Source organism: Bidens hawaiensis, unplaced genomic scaffold (genome assembly GCF_021521415.1).
Source record: "Bidens hawaiensis isolate Kalapana, Puna unplaced genomic scaffold, B.hawaiensis_p1.1 tig00004876_1, whole genome shotgun sequence".
Classification (NCBI taxonomy): domain Eukaryota; kingdom Viridiplantae; phylum Streptophyta; class Magnoliopsida; order Asterales; family Asteraceae; genus Bidens; species Bidens hawaiensis.
Genome location: NW_027491308.1, coordinates 523059 through 542646, shown reverse-complemented (window position 1 = coordinate 542646; position 19588 = coordinate 523059). Strand labels below are relative to the sequence as shown.

At 38.6% G+C, this 19588-nt stretch overlaps 1 protein-coding gene across 1 annotated transcript; it reads left to right on the top strand.

Annotated features, from left to right (window-relative positions):
* The first annotated feature begins 3660 nt into the window (after positions 1–3660).
* Positions 3661–15601, top strand: LOC143628336 (3-hydroxy-3-methylglutaryl-coenzyme A reductase 3-like). Its single transcript, XM_077097955.1, has 2 exons — positions 3661–4439; positions 14809–15601. Exons 1-2 carry the CDS (start codon positions 3661–3663, stop codon positions 15575–15577), a joined length of 1548 nt encoding a protein of 515 aa, XP_076954070.1. The 3' UTR covers positions 15578–15601.
* Positions 15602–19588: the final 3987 nt, after the last annotated feature.

Below are 19588 nucleotides of genomic sequence, written 5' to 3'. Positions count from 1 at the left end.
ATTATCCGGTCCCAAATCCAGTAAAAAGTAATCATAAAAGACTGTGTGCTTAACTGTATTAGTGCATTGGTAGGCTTTTAAAACAAACAAGTAAGGAAAATTAAGTGATATAAACCTAAATACAGCCGAATCTAGTGGATTAATATCTAGAAGCTTGATTAGTATCTATTTTAAGAAATTGAAAAGTTTAAAGATTGCTGTGTGTGCATGTGTTCATTTTGCAAAGAAATTCAGCTTATTTTTCTTTTTATTTTGCAAAGAAATTCAATTTGATTTTTTCTTTATTTTTATTCAAATCTTGGATCTTCCCCTGCGCGATAAGATTATCCGACCTAAAGGTTAAGATTTGGATAATCTGCTTTATTTTCTTGGTGTTTCGTATAAAGCTTTGGACTTTCTCAGCACGATAATATAGTATTATCCGACCTGATTATTAAAGCCTTATGCAACTTCAACTTATTTTATCTTTTTATTTGTTAAAATTGAACCTTATCTGCGTGTAGTAATACCGATCTTAAGGGGAAATTTTAACGTTCTGAGTTATTTTGTTTTGTTATTTTTGCATGAGTCACAGCTAATCGATTTTGAGTAAAAAGTGAAAAAGTATAAATGTGAAAAATTCACTGTATAAAGATATACAAATTATGTCTGATAGGCGGGGGTCCACATAAGACTCGAGCTTAATTGAACCAAATTAATAGTATCATAGAAATTCCTGAATCATTTGTTTAGAAGGTTTAGGTGGACAACAAAACCAATGACTGACTTAACACAGTCATAATAAACGCTGAAAATAAAACTGTGATGGAAGGGCAATTTGGTCAATATGATTCCCTGCTCAAACTTACAAAAATATGTAATGTTTTACATAGCTTTGAAGTTCATTTGTTCACTGTCTTTAATGCTTTTCATTAAAAACCAAAAAGATTTTATATTTTCCGTTTTATTTTCGACTGTTGATGTTGGAATACAAAATGTTATAAAATGAATTGGAAAAATACTTAAATGTCAGTGTTTTTCATTATCATTAAGTTGGACTTGATAAACAACTTTTTGTTGATATTCGTGGTGATAGATTGTCAAAGGTTGAAAAATCTTTACAAGTATTTGAGTATGCTTACATTGTTAATTAAGATTTTCAACTTACAATTATCATGAGTAACAGGTCCCATCAAGACATGAAGCTTGAAGTGGAGTCTGTTAGATGTTCAAGAATTGAGGGGAAGAGTTATTGAAGATTCAGTTCTGGAAAGTGTCAAAGACTATACAAACAGAGACGATATTGTTTAAACAATTGTTTGAAGCTTGACGTCAATTGTTCTTGGCACTTAAGGAAGGAATTGATAATTTGAAAGAGAAGTGTTGACAAGACAAGCGATACCCAGAGAAAAAATGTTAAAGAACTTAATTTGAATGGAAAAAATCGGCAATATCCGAGGGGGAGTCTGTTAGTGCATACGTCTATTGCTTTCGTCTTTGTAAATGAAGGTTCGCGGAGCTTTAAAGAGCTAAAAGTTTCGTCATTTTAGATGGAGTAAAAATGAATATATTATTATATGGGGTGATAGAGAATTTGATTATGAGCACGTGGGCCAAAACGACACGTAAAACGGAGCTATAACGAAGAAGTTATGCGCAAAACAGTTTTCTAGTTTTCTGGAGCATAACATATACGGAGTATATGTTATACGTTGAAAACATATACGCTGGTTGAGGACTTATACGACAGAAATGCTCCAACCACCCTATAAATAGTAGTTTTGACATATGTTTTCATAACTCTTTGGTCCATAACGTATATGTACTGACATTTGTCATATCTTGTTGTAAACCTTGAGATATATGAGACATAGATAGAGTTAATGAGAAATCTTGTTGTTTTCGATCACGTTTAGGAATTCCGCACTTTCACGTTGATTATAGATATCGATCTACGTCTTGTTCACGACACGAACACGTTCCTACAATTATATATAGTAAAGATATGCTTTGAAATAGTTTTAACTTGCCCCCCTCAACTTTAGTTAAGTTTTGTAAATTTAAGAAATAGTTATAACTTTGCCCCCCTCATCTTACCTATATGTTTTATTAATTTCAATTTCAAACCAACTTTTCACTAACGATTTTTAAACTGCCAAAACTTTTTCATAGGTTAATAATTATTTTAAAAAAATGCACCATAAAAACGGGCATTTTATTGTTTTTAATTTGAGTATGGTATTGCTATTTTTTTTTTCAATTAAAAAATTAGCATGTTACGTATGGGTGCTCACAATTAGGTTTTGATGGTTTTTAGTTAAAAAGTGAGTCAAACCGTTATTAAAGATCTTTTGTCGTTGAAAACGAAAACCAAACTATTGAAAACTGAAACCAAATTGTTACTAACTGTTTGGTTTCACGTATTGAGCTTCAACAATAAATTTACCTCCCGGTTCGGTTTTTATGGCCGTCTTTCGGGTCAAACCGCAAACCAAACCGTTCGCTCCGGTTTTAAAATTTAGAAACCGACCAACCAAAAGTCAAAAGGAAAAACCAACTATGAAACTAAACCGATAATAGAGGAGTAAGAGACCTCTTAAATTTTAAGAGGTACATTATTAACTTATAGTACAATCAACAATGCATAAAAATTTAAGAATTTAGGTTTCATATGGTATTTTGGTTATATGATCTAAGCTTGAGTATTTAGTTTTGAAATTACAATAATGGTCCTCAAACTTCAATCAAATTTTATTAACTTATTAAATAGTTACAAATAACACCCCTTATCTTTAACAATATATTATTTTTAATTTCAATTTTAAGCCAACTTTCCCCCTCAAGATTTTTAAATGGCAATAACTTTTCATACGTTAATATTTTCTTTAAAAAAAATTACATTATAAAAACAAGGATTTTACTTCTTTAATTAATTTGAGTATGATATTGCTATAGTTCTTTTTTTAATTTTAACAAAATAACATGTTACATAATAACCAGTAAGTATTGGAAAATGGGTCTAGCGGGTCCGGGTCATGGGTCAGAACGTATGGATTAGGGTCCGAATAGGTAAGAACGAGTTACGTGCGCTCCTCGCCACATCATGCAGCCACTTGGCTAGTATGCACATAAAGGGCACTGAAAGCTGGTGATGGTTTTATAACGGCCGGGAGCTACTAAAACTATTGGCAGAAAGCTGGTGAAAGCTGGTGACGGTTTTATAACGGCCGGGAGCTACAAAAACTATTGGCAGACCACCTCAATATGACTTATGTTAGTGATCATGAGTTGTTTAGCGTCATACAACTTGTATAATTGATTTCTAAGACACCAATTCATAGGGCTTGTATAAACGTCATTGTCTATATATATAGCCTTTATAATTTATAACGCTTATACGACACCGTATAACTCATCAAACGACCCCTATGGTGTGTTAGTTGTGTATAATTAGTAGTGGATTTTAATTGCAATACAAACTAGCGGATCATATTTTAATCCACATCTGGTGTGCTGCATTTACTTTATTCTAAACAATCTATGTAATTAATAAATAATAGTCAAATACTTGAGACTGGACCCGTGACGTCTTCATTTCATACTATAAATAAGAACACCCAACATTTGACATAAAAACCAGCTACTTAATTGTTTCATTCATATTAATTTCTGTAAATCTCAATGGTTAGACATCTAATAGATCGTGCAAATCATCTTCTTTTTCCCTCTCATCCACCCCAAGCGGTCGTTGATCGTGTCTTTTTCACTGTCTTCTTCATGATCGCGTATTATCTCATCACCAGGTGGCGTGAGAAGATCAGAAACTCGACCCCTATCCATGTTCTCACCATGTTTGAAATGGCTGCCACTATCACCTTCGTCGCATGCTGCATCTACCTTCTTGTGTACCTTGTCCCCCACACACATTTCCTAGATGATGAGGAAGAAGAAACACCAGATTGCGATGCTGTCGTTTGTAAATCTGGGGTGTTGTTAAAGCAAGTCGTAAACAAGGATGTGATGACTTCAGAAATGGAGGATGAGGCGCTGATTGAAGCCGTGGTTGCTGGTAAAATCCCATCTTACTCACTGGAATCAAACCTTGGGGACTGCAAGCGTGCGGTTTTCGTTAGAAGAATGGTGGTGGAGAGGATAACCGGGATGTCAATACACGGTTTGCCAGTAGAAGGGTTTGATTATGAATCGATATTGGGACAGTGCTGTGAGATGCCTGTTGGTTATATCCAGATACCCGTCGGTGTTGCTGGCCCGATGCTGCTAGATGGAAAGGAGTTGTATGTGCCCATGGCGACAACCGAAGGGTGCCTTGTGGCTAGCACTAACAGGGGTTGTAAGGCTATTTACGTCTCGGGTGGCGCCACTAGTGTGCTGGTTAAGGACGGGATGACTCGAGCTCCTGTGGTTAGGTTTGGAACCGCGAAGAGAGCTGCTGAGTTGAAGTTCTTCTTAGAGGAACCCCTCAACATCTGTAAGGCCCCGTTACCGGTAACCCTACTTTCGTGTTGGATTTACTCATAAACACAGTTCTAAATATCAGAGTTAATTAAAAACTTTACGCGGAATATAAAACTTTCATAAAACATTACATATCAATTCATAATCATGTCTTAAAACATTCCTCTTGTCTTTCAAAATCAAAACATAACTTATAAAACATATCAGATCTTCAGATGCCAGGCTTTAGTCTTCTGCCATGTGTCCTCCACTCAAGCCAGCTGTCTCATCCTACTCACCTGCGTGCATACTAAAAGTCAGCTACGCTGAGTGAGTTCTAGTTAATCATACAATACCATACAATACCTTATTACATACATACGTACTTAACCTCATAACTTTCTTTCATACACACATAAGTACTCATACCTTCATTCTTACTTACATACTTTCCTTCTTACTTACATACTTTCTTTACATTCATAATCATACGTTTTTAAGAGCCTTACGCCCTATAACCTCACAGATATTATAAGGGTCTGGTCCCTAACATCACAGATATTATAAGGGTCTGGTCCCTAACATCACAGATATTATGAGGGTCTGGTCCCTATCCTCACAGATATTGTAAGGGTCTGGTCCCTAACATCACAGATATTATAAGGGTCTGGTCCCTAACATCACAGATATTATAAGGGTCTGGTCCCTTGTTTTCGAATATTAGTAGGGTTTGATTCCCTCTTCGTTACCATACAATCATACATCATACCTCGAGTATTATTAGGGCTCGGTACCCTTTTCGTAACCATACAACCGTCATTTCCTTCTTTTATTAACTTTATTACGTTCATACACATAAACATACATATCATACTTGCCATATTTATAACGTTACAACCTGACAGTACGTGCAATATCCGAAGATCGTTCACGAACCATCAAGCAATCATTCATACATATCACATATATCACATATGGCTTTATAATGTTACAACCTGACAGTACGTGCAATATCCGAAGATCGTTCACGAACCATCAAGCAATCATTCATACATATCACATATATCACCTATGGCATACACTTATCACTTAGGATAAATGTATTAACAACACATCAAGTATGCACACAGCCCCGAAAACATAACAAGGAATGGGGCTAGAAACTCACCTGAATCCTGTTACGCTCGCCGTTGATCGTAATTCCTTTCTTTAACTGGGCTCGGCTAACTGTATAATATTTACACATATCAATTAACTACTACTACTCGTTTTGTATTTCCATCTATATATGACCCACAACGAACGGGGGTCCGGGGACAGCGCCCCTGGCAGCGGGGTTCTAGGGGCGGCAGCCCCTAGCAGGGTCCAAGGGGCAGAGCCCCTGGCTGGGGTTAAGCTGCCAGGTCAGCTTGGAAAAATTTTATTTTCGATAACTGCCTTACCACATTTTCCATTAGGTTTTTAATTTATTTTATAATAGAACTTCACTTCAGGCGAAGTTAAACCTTAGGCGAACTTGGCTTCAGGCGAAGTTAAACCTTAGGCGAACTTGGCTTCAGGCGAAGTTAAACCTTAGGCGAACTTGGCTTCAGGCGAAGTTATACCTTAGGCGAACTTGGCCGTAGGCGAAGTTATCCTTAGGAGAACTTGGCCGTAGGCGAAGTTATACCTTAGGCGAACTTGGCTTCAGGCGAAGTTAAACCTTAGGCGAACTTGGCTTCAGGCGAAGTTATACCTTAGGCGAACTTGGCCGTAGGCGAAGTTATCCTTAGGCGAACTTGGCCGTAGGCGAAGTTATCCTTAGGCGAAGTTACGCTTGAAGGCGAAGTTACGCTTGAAGGCGAAGTTCATCAGGCGAACTTAATCTTGCAGGCGAAGTTATCGCGCTGCAGATCTGTTTGCCCATAACTCCTTCGTTTCTTAGCCAAATAACTCGATTTTGGTACCCACGGAATCGTATGATCGGCGCCTACAAATCCCAACCATCAAATCGGCCTAAAATCGACGTTTTAGGGGTCCGATTTGGGCAGTTTGGGTTTCGGGTCCGGTTAACCCATCCAATCCTAACCATTTACAGTAATAATAGATTTGTTGGATTGTTCTTACCTTACCAACTCAGATCTATCAACAAAATCTCGGGTTTCGGCTTCGAATCTTGATCGGTTAGTATGTGTGTTTTGAGGAGTGTGTGGAGTGTGTGTGGAGTTTGGTGAGAAATGAGATATTTTGGGATTTTGGGGGTATTTATATCCCTGAAATCCCATTCTCATTTATCCTATCTCAATTAATCCAAGTCCATGACCCGCTCCTACTCGATATTAATAATTAAAAACGCGAAATCACTATCATAACTTTCTTTATTCAACATTATAAATTTTAGGATGTTACAAGTCTTCCCCCCTTAAGGAGGTTTCGTCCCCGAAACCTAACTATTACATAAACAAACTAGGGTAAAACTAGCGCATCTCATCCTCGGCTTCCCAAGTAGCATCTGATCCCTTGCGGTGTTTCCATATTACTTTTACCAAAGGTATAGTTTTGTGACGAAGCTGCTTCTCCTTGCGATCAACGATCTTTATCGGTTGCTCGATGTAGTTCAATTGTTCATCAACCTCAACGTCCATTAATGGCACGTGAGACGTGTCATCAGCTAGACACTTCCTCAGATGAGAAACATGGAAGGTTGAATGAATTCCTTCTAACTCATCGGGTAAATCCAGCTTATAAGCTACTTCCCCCACACGATACAAAATTTTAAATGGTCCAATGTACCTCGGACTTAGCTTCCCTCTCTTTCTAAAACGGATAATTCCTTTCCAAGGCGAGACCTTAAGCATCACATAGTCGCCAACGTTAAACTCAATTGGTCGTCGCCGCTTATCTGCATAAGACTTTTGTCTGTCTTGAGCGGCTTTCATTCTTGCTTTGATCTGATCGAACTTTGAAGACGTTTCTTGAACCACTTCTAGGCTTCCCATTTCCTTCTGACCAATCTCACCCCAACACACCGGGGTTCTACATCGTCGACCGTAAAGCATCTCAAACGGTGGCATACCAATGCTCGAATGGTAACTGTTGTTATAGGAGAACTCTGCCAGATGCAGATGATCATCCCAGCTTCCACCAAAATCTAAAACACAAGCACGTAGCATATCCTCAAGGGTTTGGATCGTCCTTTCGGACTGTCCATCGGTTTGAGGATGGTACGCCGTACTGATGTTCAACCTCGTCCCCATAGCTTCATGGAATTTCTTCCAGAATCTTGAAGTAAACCGTGTATCTCTATCAGACACGATCGATAACGGTACTCCATGCTTGGTTACAATTTCTTTAATGAACAAGCTTGCTAACGTTTCTGACGAGATGGCCTCTCGTATAGGCAGAAAGTGAGCACTCTTGGTCAAACGGTCCACAATCACCCAGATGGTATCATGTTGCTTAGCCGTACGAGGTAGCTTAGTTATGAAATCCATGGTGATGTGTTCCCATTTCCACTCAGGTATCTCTAGCGGTTGCATCTTCCCATAAGGCTTCTGATGTTCGGCTTTGACTTGTAAGCAAGTTAAGCACTTACTAACATAATCCACTACATCGTTCTTCATTCCTGGCCACCAGTAATCTCTTTTCAAGTCTTGGTACATCTTTGTAGCTCCTGGATGGATTGAGTACCTTGACTTATGAGCTTCATCTAAGATTCGACTTCTAAGATCACCATGTCGTGGGATCCACATACGGTCGAACCTAGTCTTAACTCCATGAGTGTTTTCCATCAACTCATCTTGCTGGCCATAAATCCTTTCTTTCTTTACTAACCCTTCGTCTACTAACACTTCTGACTGCACTTTGATGATTTCTTCAAAAAGACTTGAGTTCATGATCAACTTGTATGACTTCACGGTTGCAAGGACTTCCTCATTCTTACGACTTAGCGCATCAGCGACCACGTTAGCTTTACCGGGGTAATACTTAATCTCACAGTCGTAATCCTTTATCAATTCTAACCATCTTCTCTGCCTCATGTTCAATTCTTTCTGCTCGAAGAAGTACTTTAAACTCTTATGATCTGTATAGATAGTGCACTTAGTACCGTACAGGTAATGCCTCCATATCTTAAGAGCATGCACTACAGCTGCTAACTCCAAATCGTGCGTCGGATAAGTACTCTCATGGACTTTCAACTGTCTAGACGCGTAAGCTATCACCTTCCCTCGTTGCATCAACACGCAACCTAACCCTTGATGCGAGGCATCAGCACAAACAACGAAATCCTCATCACCATCTGGTAAAGTAAGGATTGGAGCTTGCGTGAGTCTCTTCTTCAATTCTTCAAAGGCTTCCTCCTGAAACTTTCCCCAATTGAATACTATCGTCTTTCGGGTCATACCGGTCAGCGGTGCGGCTATCTTGGAGAAACCTTCGATGAATCTCCTATAGTAGCCAGCTAACCCTAGGAAGCTTCGTATATCAGTCGGATTCTGCGGAGTCTTCCAATTCGTTATCGCTTCAATCTTAGCTGGGTCCACGGTAATCCCCTCCGGATTAACCACATGACCTAAAAATTGCACTTCTCTTAACCAGAACGCACACTTCGAAAACTTGGCGTACAACCTTTCTTTCTTCAGAACTTCCAATACCTCTCTCAGATGCTCGGCATGGTCAGACTCACTCTTTGAATAAATCAATATATCATCGATGAAGACGATAACTGACTTATCCAACATCGGTCGACACACCCTATTCATCATGTCCATAAATGCTGCAGGAGCATTTGTTAGACCGAATGACATTACAAGGAACTCGTAGTGTCCATACCGCGTTCGGAACGCTGTTTTAGGGATGTCTACCTCTTTCACCTTCAGCTGATGGTAGCCTGATCTGAGATCTATTCGTGAGAACCAACTCGAACCTTGCAGTTGGTCAAACAGATCGTCAATCCTAGGCAAGGGGTATCTATTCTTTACCGTAAGCTTATTCAACTCACGATAGTCTATGCACATTCTCATACTTCCATCCTTTTTCTTCACAAACAAAACCGGTGCGCCCCACGGAGAAACACTCGGTCTGATAAAACCCTTGTCGAGGAGTTCTTGCAGTTGGGACATTAATTCCTTCATCTCGGACGGTGCTAGACGGTAAGGCGCTTTCGCGACCGGCTGGGCTCCTGGTATTAAATCTATCTGAAATTCTATTTCTCGCTCCGGTGGCAACCCCGGAAGATCCTCAGGGAATACTTCTGGGTAGTCGCGCACAATAGGAACATCTTTCATTTCTTTCGTCTCGGCCGTAGCGTTGACAACATACGCCAGGTAGGCACCGCACCCTCGCCTTAACAAACCCTCTGCTTTTATCATCGAAATGACATTAAGTCCATAACTCTCCTTATCACCATAAACCGTCACCGCACTACCATCCAATGACTTTAACCTTATCATCTTACTTTTACATACTATCTGAGCCTCAAACTCAGACAACCAATCCATACCCAAGACTACATCGAACCCTCCTAAGGCCATAACATACAAAGTAACAGGGAACTCATGTCCCTCTAACTCTATCTTACAATTCTTAACCATTTTTGTTACTTTCACCGAAGTGTCACTTGCGGTTTCTACTACAAAAGTTTCAGACACTCGGCAGCCTTTCATTTTAGCTAGTTTACTAAACGTCGTAGCTACAAAACTTCTATTCGCACCAGAATCAAATAATACAGAAGCGGAAACATCGTTCACTAGAAACGTACCTGTGACGACATCCGGAATCTGCCTGGCTTGTTCCTGGGTCAGCATGTAGGCTCTAGTTCTGGGCCTAGCTTGATCGGCATCCTTCTTTCCACTACCTCAAGCTACACCTTCAGTGCACTCCCTTGACATATGGCCTGTCTTGCCACATTTGTAACATGCTGGCTTCGCACTGCACTCATTGGCATAATGCCCTACCTTCCCGCACTTATAACAGGCATTCGACCCCATTCTGCATTCTCCACCATGGGCCTTTCCACATTTGAGACAAACATTAGAACTTTTACCCCACTTGCACTCACCACCATGCCTCTTTCCGCAGGTCTTACACGATCTCTTCTCCCACACTTTCTGTTTCTTATCCTTGGAGTTCCATAACTGAGTACCGGGTCGTTTAGCAGGAGTGACCCCTTTCTTCTCTTTCTCTTCGTCCCTTTCCACCCTATCATCCGCGGCCACGTCAGCATAGACCATTTCCGCGAGTCCAACAGCCGAATCAAAAGTAGCAGGTTGAATCGCCCTGACTAACATGCGGACCTTTTGTGGCAACCCCCTCACATAACATTTGATTCTCTTGACCTCAGTGTCAACCATGTCAGGCACCAACCTAGATAGTCGGTTGAACTCCGTGGTATACTCACGATGCGTCATCATACCGGCTTTTAAATTCTGGAACTTCATCTCCGTTCTTTCAACCTCGGCATCTGCGCAGAACTTCTTCATTACCAACTCTTTCAAATCTTCCCACCTCATCTCTTTGATCTCTTCACGGGTCTTCCTCTGCTCCACACTCTCCCACCAATACATAGCCTCATCTACGAATGACTGAGTAGCATAACCCACAGCTTGGTCGGGACGGCATTCGCTAATGCGGATAACCTTGTCCATAGCGGTTATCCACTGGAGAGTAGCGATTGCGTCTCCTAAACCAGTCAGCTTAGGCGGGTCACAACCTTTGAAGGACTTATAGCTGCACCCACCTTGTCCTCCTCTCCTATCATCGACTTTCACAGACTTATCCCCACTCGAGGCCCCTCTTTCACCTTCCCCATCCTTTCTACCATCACCACCCGCCCCTTCAGCAGTTCGCTCACGGCTTCCAGCAGATCCTTCGGGATTCAGGTTCTTCACAGCAGCAACTACAGCCTGAACGATGGCCGCTTGAACTGCGGGGCTAAGTTGAACTTCTTCGTTGTTGTTCTGGTCTCCTCCAGCTGCGCTTCCTTCATCTTCGGTGTGGGAAGCTTCTTCTACCGAAGGTTGCCGGACAAGACGAGGCCTGCCACGACGTCCAGTGCGACCCCCAGTTTCAACAAATTCTCCAGCTCCAGCCATTAGTATTCTAAAGGGGAAAACACAAACATCATCATTCAAGGAACTATTTAGTACAAGGATAGCAAGGCTAACAGGTAATAACAGTGGCCAGCTGTGACTAGCTGATCACGTTGCTTTCCGTGTCCTATACACTTCCCTTTATGAGTCTATTTGTGCTGGCTCTACTTAAGCAGTTAGTCAAATCAAACAATCAATTATTCCTATCCCTGTCGTTCACATATCTTTTCTTTCTCATTAACATATATCATTTAATCATACAATTTACCTTTACTGATCTTGCTTGAGCGACACATGGCATTCTTGGACTGGCATCTTCTTTCCTTTCTTACTTAAATCCCATTCTCTGTTCGAGTCTAAGCATGTAGGATGCTTAAATCTCTCGAACTTTGCTCTGATACCAACTTGTAAGGCCCCGTTATCGGTAACCCTACTTTCGTGTTGGATTTACTCATAAACACAGTTCTAAATATCAGAGTTAATTAAAAACTTTACGCGGAATATAAAACTTTCATAAAACATTACATATCAATTCATAATCATGTCTTAAAACATTCCTCTTGTCTTTCAAAATCAAAACATAACTTATAAAACATATCAGATCTTCAGATGCCAGGCTTTAGTCTTCTGCCATGTGTCCTCCACTCAAGCCAGCTGTCTCATCCTACTCACCTGCGTGCATACTAAAAGTCAGCTACGCTGAGTGAGTTCTAGTTAATCATACAATACCATACAATACCTTATTACATACATACGTACTTAACCTCATAACTTTCTTTCATACACACATAAGTACTCATACCTTCATTCTTACTTACATACTTTCCTTCTTACTTACATACTTTCTTTACATTCATAATCATACGTTTTTAAGAGCCTTACGCCCTATAACCTCACAGATATTATAAGGGTCTGGTCCCTAACATCACAGATATTATAAGGGTCTGGTCCCTAACATCACAGATATTATGAGGGTCTGGTCCCTATCCTCACAGATATTGTAAGGGTCTGGTCCCTAACATCACAGATATTATAAGGGTCTGGTCCCTAACATCACAGATATTATAAGGGTCTGGTCCCTTGTTTTCGAATATTAGTAGGGTTCGATTCCCTCTTCGTTACCATACAATCATACATCATACCTCGAGTATTATTAGGGCTCGGTACCCTTTTCGTAACCATACAACCGTCATTTCCTTCTTTTATTAACTTTATTACGTTCATACACATAAACATACATATCATACTTGCCATATTTATAACGTTACAACCTGACAGTACGTGCAATATCCGAAGATCGTTCACGAACCATCAAGCAATCATTCATACATATCACATATATCACATATGGCTTTATAATGTTACAACCTGACAGTACGTGCAATATCCGAAGATCGTTCACGAACCATCAAGCAATCATTCATACATATCACATATATCACCTATGGCATACACTTATCACTTAGGATAAATGTATTAACAACACATCAAGTATGCACACAGCCCCGAAAACATAACAAGGAATGGGGCTAGAAACTCACCTGAATCCTGTTACGCTCGCCGTTGATCGTAATTCCTTTCTTTAACTGGGCTCGGCTAACTGTATAATATTTACACATATCAATTAACTACTACTACTCGTTTTGTATTTCCATCTATATATGACCCACAATGAACGGGGGTCCGGGGACAGCGCCCCTGGCAGCGGGGTTCTAGGGGCGGCAGCCCCTAGCAGGGTCCAAGGGGCAGAGCCCCTGGCTGGGGTTAAGCTGCCAGGTCAGCTTGGAAAAATTTTATTTTCGATAACTGCCTTACCACATTTTCCATTAGGTTTTTAATTTATTTTATAATAGAACTTCACTTCAGGCGAAGTTAAACCTTAGGCGAACTTGGCTTCAAGCGAAGTTAAACCTTAGGCGAACTTGGCTTCAGGCGAAGTTAAACCTTAGGCGAACTTGGCTTCAGGCGAAGTTATACCTTAGGCGAACTTGGCCGTAGGCGAAGTTATCCTTAGGCGAACTTGGCCGTAGGCGAAGTTATACCTTAGGCGAACTTGGCTTCAGGCGAAGTTAAACCTTAGGCGAACTTGGCTTCAGGCGAAGTTATACCTTAGGCGAACTTGGCCGTAGGCGAAGTTATCCTTAGGCGAACTTGGCCGTAGGCGAAGTTATCCTTAGGCGAAGTTACGCTTGAAGGCGAAGTTACGCTTGAAGGCGAAGTTCATCAGGCGAACTTAATCTTGCAGGCGAAGTTATCGCGCTGCAGATCTGTTTGCCCATAACTCCTTCGTTTCTTAGCCAAATAACTCGATTTTGGTACCCACGGAATCGTATGATCGGCGCCTACAAATCCCAACCATCAAATCGGCCTAAAATCGACGTTTTAGGGGTCCGATTTGGGCAGTTTGGGTTTCGGGTCCGGTTAACCCATCCAATCCTAACCATTTACAGTAATAATAGATTTGTTGGATTGTTCTTACCTTACCAACTCAGATCTATCAACAAAATCTCGGGTTTCGGCTTCGAATCTTGATCGGTTAGTATGTGTGTTTTGAGGAGTGTGTGGAGTGTGTGTGGAGTTTGGTGAGAAATGAGATATTTTGGGATTTTGGGGGTATTTATATCCCTGAAATCCCATTCTCATTTATCCTATCTCAATTAATCCAAGTCCATGACCCGCTCCTACTCGATATTAATAATTAAAAACGCGAAATCACTATCATAACTTTCTTTATTCAACATTATAAATTTTAGGATGTTACAACATCGAGACTCTAGCTTCTGTTTTTAACAAGTAAAGACACTTTTCACTTACTAAAATTTACATGCAATTAAGTTAAAAACATGTTTTTTAAATCATTTTATAAGAAATGGGTCTTTTTTGTTTCACGAATAATTAAATGTTTTCTGATATTATATAATTTAAATAAAATCAACGCATAATTTTTTCATCTACAAATTTAACTGAGTTTTGTTCGAAATAACTTCCTTATCCTTATTGATAAATAAAAAGATATTTTTTAAGATTTTTTTAATGGCAAATTGAGAATTACATATTGCCTAGACTCCTAACTACTTTGTTTTTTTTAAGATACAAGTTGATTTTTAATATAAGCTTTAATAAAAACCAAGACAAAACATAAAAGACTTTTTTCACTTATAATTCAATACAACGCTGGCTGTCTGGTTTCCTCATTTTTCAATTAAACCAATTCGTTAAAAAAATAATAAAAAACATTATTATTTAAATGTACCAGTCTGTTATTATCTGGCTAATTCATTCTTAGATGAATTATTAATTGCAGATCAAGCCGATTTGGGAGACTTCAAACAATCCGATGTGCGATAGCAGGAAAGAATCTATACATCAGGTTCACTTGTAGCACGGGTGATGCAATGGGAATGAACATGGTTTCAAAAGGTGTTCAAAATGTTTTGGATTATCTCGAAGCTTTCTTCCCAGACATGGATGTTATTGGCATCTCTGGCAACTATTGTTCCGATAAGAAATCGGCAGGAGTGAACTGGATAGAAGGAAGAGGCAAATCTGTGGTGTGTGAAGCCATCATAAAAGAAGAAGTCGTGACAAAGGTATTAAAGACAACTGTAGCTTCGTTGGTCGAACTAAACATGCTTAAGAACCTCACTGGATCAGCCATGGCTGGTGCTCTTGGTGGGTTCAACGCCCATGCTAGTAATATCGTGTCGGCTGTGTACTTAGCCACTGGTCAAGACCCGGCACAAAACGTTGAGAGCTCCCATTGTATCACCATGATGGAGGCAGTGAATGATGGTAAAGACCTGCATGTGTCTGTGACCATGCCATCCATCGAGGTTGGTACTATCGGTGGTGGAACCCAATTAGCTTCGCAATCCGCTTGTTTAAACTTGTTGGGGGTGAAGGGTGCAAATAAAGAACTGGCAGGTTCAAATGCACGCCAATTGGCTAAGATTGTGGCCGCGTCTGTTCTAGCCGGAGAGTTGTCTCTTATGTCTGCGATCGCAGCCGGACAACTGGTTAAGAGCCACATGAAATACAACCGCTCAAATAAAGATGGCTGTGCAAAAAATTAAGAACACCCAATCTTAGTCAACAATTGTTACCAGCTGATCATGCTAGGCATTGTGACACGGTGGAATGTGCCTTTTGTTTATTTGTCTATAAGTATATAGGTACAGGTAGTTGTTCATGCGAAAAGTGATATTATAATGAAAAGTGTGAGAACTGAATCTAAACCGTTTAATCAATGATCTAAAATAAAAAATGGCATATTCATAATTAAAAACGTATATTTATGACATATTTAATTGAAAATGGTAGATATGTTTATTGTGGTGTATGTCTCATTAAGTCATACTTTAATGTATTCAGCAATTACTTTTAAATTTTAATACCTAATCAATGCTCATTGGATGGTTAATACTATTTTCATTTTTCTTTCACTAAAATTATGCATATTATGGATTTGTTCATATAGTTGTATAGAATACATTTAGTTAAGTCTATATTTCATTTGTTTTGCCTACACTATATTATATAAGCAATCTGATTCCTGCACGGTATTAGATACTACATTATTTATCACTATACAATATTTGAATGTGTGCGTACACTACATTAGTATTTTCTACACTACATTAAATATGTCTAACCTACGTTAGTTATGGCTATACAACATTTGAAAATGTGCCTACACCACATATATTAGATATGTCTACACTACATTAGTTATGAATACCTGATATTTAAATGTGTGCTTACACTACATTAAATACGTATAGCCTACGTTAGTTATGATTACACAACATTTGAAAGTATCCCTACACAACATTGCGCAACTATATCTACGTTAAGATAATCCTATACTTCATTAGTTGATTATAATCAAAGAAAAAAACATTGTGTAGGCTATTAAAAAAAATTGTATAGATATATGTTGGTTGTGTATGGGTACGATTGTGTAGGGACGTGCAATTTAATAAGCGAAATAATCGTAATACGGGTATAAAAAGATAGAATTTAATAATATGCTGCGCATTTGATAAGAGTGTTAGTTGACGTAGATATTTTAACCCGAAACGACCATAATATTATTTTATGTGTTGTAAAGTAAACATGTCAAAAAAAAGTGAATAAAAAAATACGTAAAAAAATGACTAAAGCTTAAACAAGAAAGCAAGTAAAAAAAATAATATAATACAAAATAATGAGTTCACATCATCTTATTCTAATATGTTGCTAGACTTGTTTAAAAATATCATTTAACGTCAATGTAATTAAAGAATAAATAATATTATTTAATTATCAAAAAAAACTTTTGAAATGTAACTTGCGTTGAATGGTATAGTTACCAAAAATAAAATCATCAATTTACTGTAGCACCACAGTATAATTCAAAAGAAAAAAAAATGATATAATTGCTTAGAACCTTTTCTCGCACTACTCGTATTAATAATCACTTCTCTAATGAAGCTAATCATATATATATATATATATATATATATATATATATATATATATATATATGGTGTATTATTTTTTATTACTCCCAACAATCATATTTTGGTCGCTGCCGGTCCAAAATAATAAATTGGATGATAGAAATTAATCATATTTACTCCCAACAGACCGCAACTAATAGAATTCTAACGTCGTTAGTTGCATATCGTCAGGTAAACGTTTTTGGTCGGAAAACTCATAATTTAAAAAAAAAAACTCAATATTTTCATCCCAAACATCTTGTAACCTTGAATCCGACCTTTACGAACCTTTTTCTAGTAAAAGCCTCAATTATTGAGGTTGTAGGAACTCTGAAACCATCGTCGGAAGCAGTTTGTGATGATCAAGTGGTGGGGGTTTATCACACCCCGTTAAGCGATTTGCGGAAGCGTAAAACGGTAATGTAACAGACACAACTGGTATCAAACACATTGTTCATAAAGAAACATTACTAACTAATTTACAATGTATTACATCAATCTAACTTCGTTTAAAAACTAGGTGATATAAACCAATCCAGCCCGTTAAGCCACTTTACTCCTAAATCGAATGCTTGTACCAATTTACATAGCATCGATCACAATCCAAACACGTAGCACATAAGCAATCTACTCCATTTTTCTGAATACATGAAAAGCATGTTAAAAACAGACCAACTACGAATAGTTGGTGAGTTTCATAAGTTTTAACGAAATCATTTCTGCGTACCACACAGTCATAGTTTATATGTACGCGCGTATGTAAAAATGTATTTATGTTTCTATATATGTACATCTGTATCTTTGTATGTACATATGTATGTGTGCAAGTTTATGATATAAGTTTGAAACTACGACAAAAATGTGACTATTCGTTCATCTATGTGTCTCCATTTTCCACGTAAAATCAACCACTATCGCTCCCCTTCCGTCCACATCGGTTCCACGTAAAATCAACCACTATGGCCCCCTTTACGCCCACAACGGTTCCACATAAAATCAACCATTACACAGTGCATATATATGTCTAGTATTTCTTACGCTATAGTATTTCCTACGCCTACCCACATAGTATATATTTATATATACATACATGTATAGTATTTCCCACGTACCATCAATTAATGTGGCCCCCCTTCCGCCCACAATATATACAATCACAGTATTTTCTTGGCATTCATGTCATAATCAAGTTAGTTTTTTTAGTTGCAGCAGAACTTGGCTCATAGGCCATACTCAACTTTAGTTTATCTAGTTGCAGCAGAACTTGACTCATAGGCCATACTGAACTTTAGTTTATTAAGTTGCAGCAGAACTTGGCTCATAGGCCATACTCAACTTTAGTTTGTTACTATTGTGGCCCTCCCTTCCGCCCACAATAGCCTTGTGGCCTCCACTTCCCACATTGTTCTCAAGGCCATCACGGGCCAAGTTATCCCCATGGCCATTACAGACCACGTTATCCCCATGGCCATTACATACCACGTTATACCCATGGCCATTACAGAACAAGTTATTCCCATAGACAATATATGTCACACTCCAACCTAAGACGGAAATGCCGGGGCGTGATCCGAGTGCTCACAGCTCGAAGATACCATCATATATAAAATGTGACAATATCTAATTAATTATTTTATTGAACGAATACACACAATATCCAAGTATAGTGATGTGTTGTAAAAACACTTATTTTCTGCATCTTTTATCTATGTTTTCATATTTTATTTACCTTATAATAATGTATTTGGACTTGTTTTATATTGGTTTTACATAATAGTGTTTGTTTGGTAGGCTACGGGTTAAAGAATGAAAAAAACTGAACTTTGCGAGGAGCTTACAGGCCTTTTAGCATACGATTTCAAGACAAAGTAAAAAGCCCGGCCCATTTACATCATGGACAAGCCCAAGCCTTACATGTATTATAATATAAAAAAATAACAACCCTAAGCCTCATAACCTGGTCTGATCGGAAATTTCAGCAGCCAAGAACCAAGAAAAAAATGTTTGGTGAGCTAGGGTTTTGATCTTGTGAAGGCCAAGGAAGGAATAAGAAGGCAAGAACAAGGCTCGGGAACGTTTTCCATCAATTGTTACAGCCAAGAGCAGCCCCGAAACATTCCATAACCTTTCGTTGATTTCATTGTTAATCAACTTTAATTTTCTTACTCAATCGATAAATAGTTTTGCAATTGCTTGAAAGATTGAAGTGTTTATGATTAGTTTTGATTGTTGAATGATTGAATTGATGATTGGAATGAGTTATATAATGTTTTTATTGAGTAATCATGGCTGTCCAAAATTTATGTTAGGCTAAACTTGTCGGTTCTACCTAGGAATGATGATTATTGTTAGAGTTTGATGAGTTTTATGGATTTTTTGATTGATAGACTTGAATTGTTATTGTAAAGTTTGATTTAGACATGAAATAGGTTGTGTTTGATGGCTGGAAATTTTACTAATTCAATGCTTAAACCCCTTACATTGGTTAATTAGTTTTGTATTGATTGATCGGTGCTTGTTTGATTCTAGACTTTGTGTTTAGGGTTTGTTTGCGCTTGGTACAACCGTAGGGTTTTGTTGCATGATTTATTGGTTAAAGTACAG